At 39.5% G+C, this 10,987-nt stretch overlaps 1 protein-coding gene across 9 annotated transcripts in view; it reads right to left on the reverse strand.

Annotated features, from left to right (window-relative positions):
- Nucleotides 1-10,642, reverse strand: part of exoc6 (exocyst complex component 6) — a gene marked incomplete at both ends in the record, with an annotated part of 109,144 nt that extends 98,502 nt beyond the window's left edge. For 6 of the 9 annotated variants that reach the window (XM_083933016.1, XM_083933014.1, XM_083933015.1 and 3 more), the window contains one exon: nt 10,503-10,642. In XM_083933016.1, coding sequence (XP_083789142.1) covers nt 10,503-10,642 — 140 coding nt within the window. Of the gene's footprint in view, nt 1-9,629; nt 9,761-10,502 lie in introns of those variants that run through there. The other 3 variants (XM_083933013.1, XM_083933021.1, XM_083933020.1) reach the window with 2 other exon arrangements.
- Nucleotides 10,643-10,987: the final 345 nt, after the last annotated feature.

A 10,987-nucleotide genomic window follows, 5' to 3' on the forward strand; every position in this document is an offset into this window, starting at 1 on the left:
AATGGCATTTAATCTCAAAGTTTCTTGTTAGCCATCATTCATTTATAAAGATAATAAAAGACAGAGGGGAACTGAGAAGGATGGAGAGGGAGCCAATAAGAAAGATGAAGGGGAAGAACAGACAAGTGAGGAAGACAAGGACAGAGATGATAGCGACAGTACAGATGGTAGAGAAGTGTGTGGACACTGATAGAGAGACTTTTGAGGACAGAGAAGGTCCTGAAAAGGTAAAAAAAAACAGACAAAGAAAAGGAAAAGAGAAGGACATCAGGGAACTGAGCAGGATGGAGAAAGGGGCAGTAAGATAGATGAAGGAGAAGAGCAGACTCCAACAAGAGAAGAAGACAAGGACAGAGAAGACGGACAGTACAGATGAAGAAATGTATATTGCTTACACTGACAGGGAAAGTGTAGAAGAGGGCAGAGAGGAATGTCAGAAGACTCTTGACCAGACAAAGAAAAAAAGTAAAGTGGGGAAAGAAAAGGACCAAAGTGCACAAAATCAGATGGTCAACAAACTACAGGCTACAGAAGGTGCAAAGTAGAGCCAAAAGTTTTCAAAATTGCAATCCCAAGAAAACAATGAAAGAAATTGAAACTCAAACATGGGAAGAAAGTCTCCGTCCCCCTTGGACTGATACATTTTATATTGAATTTTTGAAAGAAAATGCATGTTGTACACTTGCTTTCAAATATCAGAAGGTGATGACAAGTGATAGCCGTGAAAAGAAATCCCCATTTTTACATGCCTCAGCACACTGTACATTTGATGGATGCAAGGCTGTGTTTTTCAAGAAAGAGCAGGCCAAAAATCAACAGATAAAAGAATATGTTTTAAAGTGATGCTCTTTGGTGTCAGACACTGTCAGACACTGTACCAATCAAAGAAAATTTAGGCCAGTGAATTATCTGCGAAGAGGAAAGATTACTAAAGCTGTAAGCAATGGTGTCAGTAATTATTATTACTGTATGTTTAAAAAAAAAAAACACTCTTCAAGATTTGAGCTGAGCATTTAAGACAAACACCCATCGTGTTATATTATGCTCCCGTTTTGCGAGGCATGGGCAAGGATAAGTTAGCTCCGTGGTATAACTCACAAACCCGTGAATTAAAACAAATTAGAAAGTAAATGGCGCTCGACTAAATTGGAGGAATCTCGCTTAGCTTGGCATGAAAGTCTAAAAACATATAGGAAGGCCCTCCGTAAAGCCAGAGCAGCCTATTAGTCATCTTTAATAGAGGAGAATAAGAACAATCCTAGATTTCTTTTCAGCACTGTAGCCAGGCTGACAGAGAGCCACAGCTCTATTGAGTCATGTATTCCTATAACCCTCAGTAGTAACAACTTCATGACCTTCTTTAATGACAAAATTAGAGACTATTAGAGACAAAATCAACTCGCTTGGCACTAATTTTTCTTCAAACCCAGGAACCAAGGAACCAACTATACGCCCTGATATGTTCTTGGACTGCTTTTCTACAGTCGACCTTAACAAATTAACATGTACTATTTCAGCATCAAAGCCCTCTACTTGTCTCCTAGACTCCATTCCAACTAGGTTACTTAAAGAAGTGTTACCTATAGTTAGCACTCCTGTAATAGATATGATTAACATGTCTTTACCAGCAGGTTATGTACCACAGTCTTTTAAAGTAGCTGTGATTAAACCTCTTCTTAAAAAGCCCAGTCTTGATCCTGAGGTACTAGCCAACTATATACCTTTATCTAACCTTACTTTTCTCTCTAAGATCCTCGAGAAATTAGTTGCTAATCAGCTGTGTGACTTTTTACATAATAATGAGTTATTTGAAGACTTCCAGTCAGGATTTAGAATGAATCATAGCACTGAGACAGCACTGGTAAAAATTACTAACGACCTTCTAATAGCTTCAGACAAAGGATTTGTCTCTGTACTTGTTTTACTAGATCTTAGTGCTGCCTTCGACACTATTGACCATCATCCTGCTAGAGAGACTGGAGCATCTAATTGGCAGTAAAGGAACCGCACTGAGCTGGTTTAAGTCATATTTATCAGATAGATCTCAGTTTGTACATGTTAATGACAAATCCTCCATTCACACTAAAGTTAGTCACCAAGTCCCACAGGGTTCTGTCCTTGGACCGATTCTATTTACCTTAACTTAACTAAAACAAATCGAAGAAAACATATTTCTCCTGTATTAGCTCCTTTGCACTGGCTACCTGTAAAATCCTCCTCCTTACCTACAAAGCTCTTATTGGTCAGGATCCGTCGTATCTTAAAGAGCTCATAGTACCGTATTACCCGACTACATCGCTGCGCTCTGAGAATGCAGGGCTACTCGTCGTTCCTAGAGTCTCCAAGAGTAAAATGGGAGGCAGAACCTTCAGCTACCAAGCTCCTCTCCTGTGGAACCAACTCCCAAGTGTTGTTTGGGAGGCAGACACTGTCCCCATATTTAAGAGTAAACTTAAAACTTTCCTTTTTGATAAAGCTTACAGCTAGGGCTTGTTGTTATTTTTAAGCTGATTTTGTTCTGCTTAATTATGCTGCTATAGGTTAGTCTGCCGGGGGATGATACTTGATACTCTGAGCTGCTCTCCTCTCTGTCTGTATTGTTCATGTCTCATCAATGCATGTTACTAATTCAACTTCTTCCCCGGAGTTGTTTGTGCTTTGTCGTCTCGCAGGTCTCTGCTGATCGTGGTGGTGCCTGCGGCCGTGGTCCTGCATGACGCTTCCTGCTACTATTATAATCTATAACCATAGCTGTGCTTGTTTCTACTATTCTGCTGTAATAACTGCCATAACATATAAGTCATATTCACATTACTGTAGATATTATTATAGTTACTGGAAGTGTGTCTGTCTCTGTCTTTGGGTCTGTCTTTGTCTCTCTCTGTCCATCTGTCCGTCTTTTCTCTCTTTTTCTCTCCTTTTCTTCCTCCCCAAACGGTCAAGACAGATGGCCATCCTCCACAGAGCTGGGTCTGTCTGACGTTCCTGCCTGTAATAGGGAAGGTCTATTTTTATCATAAATAAGTCATAGAGTGTGGTCTTTACCTAGTTTGTTAAGTGTCCTGAGATAACTTTTGTTATGATTTGGCACTATAAATAAAATGTAATTGAATTGAATTGATAAGCCTCTTTTGCCTGTCACAGAACTGATAACCAACAGCCATTCTATTCCGTGCATTTCCCATTGGCTCATGGAATTCCAAAGGAAGTTGTCTTATACAACAAAAAGACGAATAACGCAGATTAAGGCTGATTATAGTTGGGCTCTAATTAACAGTATGCTTCTGTCCTTCAACAAGGAGAATATTTCAGTGTACCTCACCAGATCATTTGAAATAATGTCTGGAAAACTGAACGGATTCTCAACTTCACTGTGCTGCATCTATGTTCTGCACATATCATGAAGGCTGTGTCACAAGCATTGGGCAGGAAAACATGAGACAGAGGCATACAAGAATATGCAACATTCAGTTTTGCTTACGTCCTCAACTGCACAAGTAGGCAGGTGGCACTTGAGTTTTTTTATCATATGTGTGTGCTTTTTGATGCAAAGGAGAACACTCAATTGGTAAAACAGAGCAAAACATACCTCGACATGTGTGTTTTGAACATCCAGGATATGAAGCTGAAACAATGTGGACATGTAATGGGAGAGGAGGAAAGCACCAGTGAGAAATCTACAAATAGTGCTGTTGAAAGTCACCTTTTACAAGTGCTTTTCAAGACAGGCAGGACCAAGCACAGTGTGACATCCTATCAGAAGATGAAGTTATCATAAACAACTAGGGGTGGAACAGTTTATTTAAAAAATCTGTTCCGTTCTGTATGCTTGTCACGGTTCGGTACACGTGTTTACTGTTCGGTTTATGAGGTGTATTACACTCAGCCATATCTGAGTGTAACACAGAAAGGGTCGTTTCAGTGCTCCCTTCACAGAATAAGGTGCGCAGCATCCTCATCCACCATAGTGAGCTATGCTCACTTCGACCATACAAGTGGTTGACAGGGGAGGTACGTGACTGAGTGTTTTCAAGTATCACAAGTTCCACTCTGCACTGTGACATACTTACTATATCTAGCATTTTAAGACTTATATCAAGAGTGTTCAATTACTAAGATACTTTTAAAATGCTGTAAAGTTCAGCCAATTTTAGAGTGTGTATTAATTGGATAATTCTCATTTTTGTTTTTTATTTTGTTGTTTTTGCTAGGTTATTGAGGGCCTGTTTCATGTTGTTGCCCACACATTCAAGGTGGTGGACACCATCTACATTATGAATCATTACTCAGCAGGTAGGATTTTGTTCAGTGATAGAACTGAGCTACCTTGTCAGGTAATGTGTGTGGTGAATGTAAGTCTGTTTGTGCATGGTGATGATATGGGGTGTGGTGGGGTGGGGAATGACGTGGTGGTTCATGGTCACACATTAGCTACATGGAGTAAAAATGGGCTGAGAATCAACAAGTCTAAATTAAACATTACCGGAGATTATTGATTTTTTTTATCCTCTCTGTGTGTTTATCAGTAAAATCCCCTCATGAAATATTTGGTTTAAAGTTAATCAACCTACTAGTGGACATTCATACCAACACTTCTATCTAGAGGTTCCTAGGCACAACAAATACAGTGTACAAGAAAATAATTGTCATGGGTGAACCATAAATTTGTCATTAAAAGTACAGTATGCATGTTTTTTTTTCATCCTTTTTTATTTGTTTGGTCTCGAAGGTAACTTTGACAATAATAAAGCTGTTCTGTCATTTGGAACGTGCTGGTTTGTAATTCTTTTTTTTGTTTTTATTTCATACTTTTGTATTCTGTTTTATTTGTCTTTTAATGTACACCACTTAACTATTAATGTAAAAAAGATCATTTGTGATCAATAATAATGTCCCTCTGTTTTTTTACAGTACATTGATGCAGAATGTATTTCTAATGGGTCAGCACGATTGTCATCAGAGCTTGAGGACTCTAAAAATGCTGCTAAAAAAGTATTAAAATTATCCATATTTAGGGAATACTTAAGGATAAGGAGGACACGCCATGACAAAGCAGACTGGGTGGATGTTAGGTGGAAAGGGTGAGTTATGAGCCATCCAGTTCAACAGAATGGAAGTAGCTGTGGTGTCATTGTTGTCAAGGTAAGCGAAGGAGATTTTGTATTCATTATGTCATGTAAGAAATGTCATGTGTGAAAGATCATTATGATTTGCTGACATTGGATCTGAAAACCTCTATCTAGTTGCAACAATTCTGGATCCAAGGTGAGAAACTTATTTTACTTAGCCTAAATCTAAATCATTACAGTCTCACAGACAATACATGAAATGAGGTGGTAAATGTTTAGCATCTGTAAGGTCCCCAGTGGCATATGTGTGATTGATCTGAAGGTTAAAGATAAATCAATCAATGTACACTGCCACTCTTCTATATTTTTTCTGTTATAACTTACCATGTGGAAGTTAGGATGTGCAGTTCTAAGTGTTTAGCAATTCAGATCTGTGTAGTAATTTCAGGTTTTTCAGATTTTTTTTCTCAATTTAAAGATATGAAGACCGATACTTCCCTGACCATCTCAAGCCACACCTGCGTGATGTGCTTCGGGATGTTGTGGCTGCCCTTCCAGGCCGCAGCACTCAATAACCCATCAGCTTGAGTCTCCACTCACCTCACAGATTAACCTCTAACTCTCTGAGCCCCTGACACCACATAGTGGACAGCCACTTGCTTACTGACAGGCTAATAGGGAGCGCTTTGTTTGCATAACTTGGGATGGCTGTTTATTTTGTTTCTTCGATGGGAATACATTTTGTGTTTTGTGCCATTAAGTAGAAGTTACTTATTGCCTTATAGTTAAGGTTATCTACGTGCTAAGGTTATTTTTCCATAATGTGTGAACTACTCTCCTGTAGAGAATAATGATATATATATTTTTTCCATCAAACGGATGCCATTTGTGTTTCCATTAAGCGATGCAGTGGCAGTAAACTGCATGCCTCTTTTTGTGAAATGATTTTGAAGACTTTTTTTTTCCTCACTTGGGGAGTAAGGCAAGTAAATTAAGTACATTTTATTTATTTTTCTTTAATTTAATCTATTGCTCTTGACAGGACATGTAATGTTTGCACAGATAAAAAGTTGATGAAGATCTTGATTGTATTTATTATTTATTTTAGTACAAATGGTTTTACCACTTTAAGTGGTGCACAAGGCTAGATACAGGACATTGAGTATTATTATTCTTATTCTCCCATCCATGCTGTGATCAGTGATCGGTATGGGTATCGGCAGATTTATGATTCCTGTGATCGGTGATCGGATCGGCTCCCAAAAATGCTGATCGGAGCATCCCTAATAATAATAATAACAATAACAATAATAATAATAATAATAATAATAGTAATAATACGATCAAAATCATCACTAGATCAACTATTGTCTTTAAGCCTTTTTTACCTTTAGTAATAGGCTAATGTTAGTCCACAATGATGTATAATATCTTGTTATATCTTGTATTGCACATCTTGTGCCAAGTAAAAACTACCCATAATTGGAGGTAGCAAAAAAAATCAATTCATGTTAAAATCGCGATTCCTATCTTTTAAGATTCATAATTGATTCATAACTTCCAAAAATCGATTTTTAAAAACTCCTTTTCCATCTCACCATGTGCACTTCACGGCTCCTGTAGGCCACTGTTGCAGGAAGGTACTGGGTCCATGTATGTTTTGGTCATTCAATTATCAATTCACAAACGGATATTAAAAAACAAAAAAATGTATGATTTTTCAGATCTCCAGACTAACTTTTTTCACTAGGAGCTCTGTAAGCCCCAACTGAAAATTTTAGGGGCGCAATCAGAAATTTTAGGGGCACACACAGTAAATCAATAATAAATGCAGAAATTACAATGTGCTGTTTCAAATTCAGTGTCACATTTTTATTTTGCAATTTTGAAGCACAGTCACTGTCATGACAGCACAATATTAAAAAAAATATACCATACATTTAGAATAAGGGGTGTAACAAGACAATACATGATATTGAGTCCACAAGAAAGAGACGCAAAAAGATTTTAACACTTTTTTTAAATTTCAGTATGTTATTACAGGGGGTTGATTTTAGCAGAGAGCTGTGGCAGTGCTGCAGGTGTCTTTGCATAGTACTTGTGTTAGCCGCGTTCTAGCCTACGGTACTCACAGAGGTATATAAAAACACTCATACTGTATATAATAACACTCTCTGTCTCCATCTCCACCACCTTGCAAAAATACTATAGTGTGACATTAAACTGCATGCATAGATAACGAAAGTGTGTGGCGGAACCATGCACTTGCTTTAAACTACGGATGAGGCCACGGAGATGGGTAGGCACAAACATAACCATAACCCAATTTCAGCGAGTCGGCCGCCTCAAAATTTGTAACGCAGAAAACCCTGGATATACACTTACCGTCCACTTTATTGGTGCACCTGTCCAATTGCTCATTAACGCAAATTTCTAATCAGCTAATCACATGGCAGCAACTCAATGCATTTAGGCATGTAGACATGGTCAAGACGATCTGCTGCAGTTCAAACGGAGCATCGGAATGGGTGAAAGAAAGGTGATTTAAGTGACTTTGAACGTGGCACGGTTGTTGGTGCCAGACGGGCTGGTCTGAGTATTTCTTGAACTGCTGATCTACTGGGGTTTACAGAGAATGGTCCGAAAAAGAGAGAATATCCAGTGAGCGGCAGTTCTGTGGCCGCAAATGCCTTGTTTTAGCCAAAGGTCAGAGGAGAATGGCCAAACTGGTTGGAGCTGATGGAAAGGCAACAGTAACTCAAATATCCAGTGGTTACTACAGAGGTATGCAGGAGAGCATCTGTGAACACACAACACCACCTAATTTCAAGCAGATAGGTAACAATAGGTAACGGTGAATTAGTCGTGTGCTACACTTGGCCCTACTCGGATGTCCCGATCTCCTCGCAGTAAACACTTGGAGCTGCTTGTCGTCCACATTGACATCAATGCTGTCAAAACATCCAGGACCATACTTCAGTCCTTCACAATAAAATGACATGCTTTAACATTTTTAATGTAAACCACCACCTGAGCCACAGTCACACAGCATTCTTACAGCTTTCTCTCATCAAAAGTCACTGTCTTTAACTAATTAGATGTAAAAATATCCATGTAATAATGTGAAATATCACTTGTAGATTCTTAGACATGTGTAAATGAATTCTAAAAGCACCAACAAAAGACTATCCATTTGTGAATTGAAAATCGAATGACCAAAAGATATACAGACTCTACGGACTCCGCCCGTCACTGAAGGCAAGTGTTCTGGTGCACTTCAAGATTTCAAAACCTCCAGGGAAGACGGAGCTGGACACGACTCATTCAATATTCAAGGTTTGCAAAATGACAGTCAAGTACTTCTGCAACACTACGAACGCCCACTGTGGTCAAGAGAGGCCCTATATTTCAGGTGCACCCGTATTCTGACACTTCTGGTTAATGCACTGAAACTGCTCAGAGTGAGCTGACGTGCAGGGTAAACCCTTTACTTTCATTTTGTCTCACTCTGCAGTATAAAACTCTGACCTAAAGATTACCAGCCCTACCCATAATCCGAAGAAGTAAGGCTCCAGAGGAACCATATATGAACAGGAAGAGGACTGAGGCCAAATCAGAGCTAGAGTGGACCAGAGAGCACTGAGTCCTCTTCTATATGAAGTAACGATGTGAAAGCAAGAAGAACTGAGTCCCTTTTCTGTTGGTCAACTTCAAGAGTACTGAGTTCGGTTCGTTTAAAGAGTAAATATGTGAAAACACCCTTAGATGAGATCAAATAACACTTCCTGATAGTGAAACAGGTGTTGATGAAATGAGGGCATATTTTCACTGATTTCCCCAGGAATGCCGAAAGACACAGCCTACAGGCATGTCTACGGGACAAGTGTGTGTGAGAGGTGAAGGCATTCAATTTAGACTGCAGTCAGTTTATAAACAGTAGCTTGTCAACTACTGTCATTCACAATGGCCTTGTAGACCTTGAGTTAGTATGGTAGCTACTAGCATAACCAATGCAGTGTACTAGAGAACGTTAGCTGGAGCAATCGTACATCCCATTTCACGGCTACGTCTTTATCAACCACATCGCAACACCATGTCTTCCAGATGACTCATCCAACCATGGTAAATACTGTTCCTAGTGTCTTCTTATTTTCAAATTTCTGCTAAACAACTAGCCGAAATTGTTAGCACAATTAGCTAACATCAGCTGCATTATGATAACATGATAAGTCCACACAGCCACACCCACAACTGATGTTTCATTTGGACAGATCACCAGCCGTCAATACACAGAACCTGGATATCACACACAAACGCGCTTTCACTATAGCTGAATTCAACTGACGGAAAAGCTGTTTCATGTGGCCCGTTAGCTAACAAGCTTGCTAGGTTCACGCTTCATTTCAAGACCATATAGGCTAAAATAGCGTACGTTAGCTTGCCAGTAGCTAGGGCAGCTAAGCTAGCTCATGAACAAAAGGGTTGATAACGCAGGAGGTGCAACAGCACACTCGGACATTATAATTGGTAAGGACTTTTACAAAACCCGTATTTTCTTACCGAAGAGTGGGACCAACACAAGCCGTGTCGGTGCTCTCAATTTCCTGTAAAATCCGTTCGTGCTCCGTTATACACTCCAGGGTTTCATTCTCCGCCATGATTGTTATATATGTATTATCGCTATCACTGCAGCTACAGTGGAGTACAGATCAGTACGGGCTCTGGCCCGTGGGGGGCGCATGGCAGCTATAATGAATTCAATGTCCATGATTCAGTGTCAACAGCTTTGTTTCCACCTATCCTGTACAGTACAAGAAAGTTGGTGACAGGAAGAAAATTGCACATCCTCAGACCTTCCCCCCAAAACACTGTAGCAAACATGGAAAACCTTGTCGGCTGTTGGCTCAATTGTTGAATTGTAAAATTGATATCAAATAAGCAAGTAACATATTATAATTATATTGGTTATCAAGAACAAAATACTTGGCAAAGCTGTATAAAAAGCCTAAAAATCGCATTTAGTTTTATCAATACATCATTTTGTATTTGCATCTTTAGTAAAAGAAAAGGGGACACTGTGCTTTACGGTCTCACCTACAATTCACAATATAGTTTAAACTATAGGCTAACTTTATATCAGGCTGCACATTGCACCAGCAACATCGACTAGTCATTTGGTTGAAGCAAGCAGTACATGGGACAATGTTAGCACTCACTGCTGCTCATAATTTTTTGGGGGTCTTAAGGTCTTTGTGTGTTTTAAAGTGTGTAAAGTATAGAGCACATTGGACTTCAATACAATTATTGACATTTAAAGAAAATGTAAAATATACATGTGTTTCCTTGGTTGTTGGCATCTCTGGATGTGTATATTAATATAAATCAGCATTTTAAAAACCTCGGTTTGTAAGTCTGAATATTGCATGAGTTTACCTTAAAGTGGTTCCAAGGGGCAAGTCCACAGATTCTAACTCAGCAAAGATATTCCCTAACGCCTTCTCTTCTTCTTTGTTCTCCTCTTCACTTTGACTGGGAGGGTCCAGTAAAGCAGCATGAATCCTGTCACTGGCCATTTCTCACTTCAGATATGAGGACTAGATTTCTGCATGTGGCAGTGAAGGAAACCAAGAATTTGTGTGTGTGTGTGTGTGTGTGTGTGTGTGTGTGTGTGTGTGTGTGTGTGTGTGTGTGTGTGTGTGTGTGTGTGTGTGTGTGTGTGTGTGTGTGTGTGTGTGTGTGTGTGTGTGTGTGTGTGTGTGTGTGTGTGTGTGTGTGTGTGTGTGTGTGTGTGTGTGTGTGTGACGAATTTCAGGGCACCTGCTGGTCAGCAGAAAAAGAGGGAGCTACAGGAAAAAGAGACCTTGTGATTTGCCGGACTTTGAATCCAACAAAAACAACTATAGCTGCTCCCTGTGAGT

This window comes from Echiichthys vipera (assembly GCF_963691815.1).
Source record: "Echiichthys vipera genome assembly, chromosome: 18".
In the NCBI taxonomy this organism is placed as follows: domain Eukaryota; kingdom Metazoa; phylum Chordata; class Actinopteri; order Perciformes; family Trachinidae; genus Echiichthys; species Echiichthys vipera.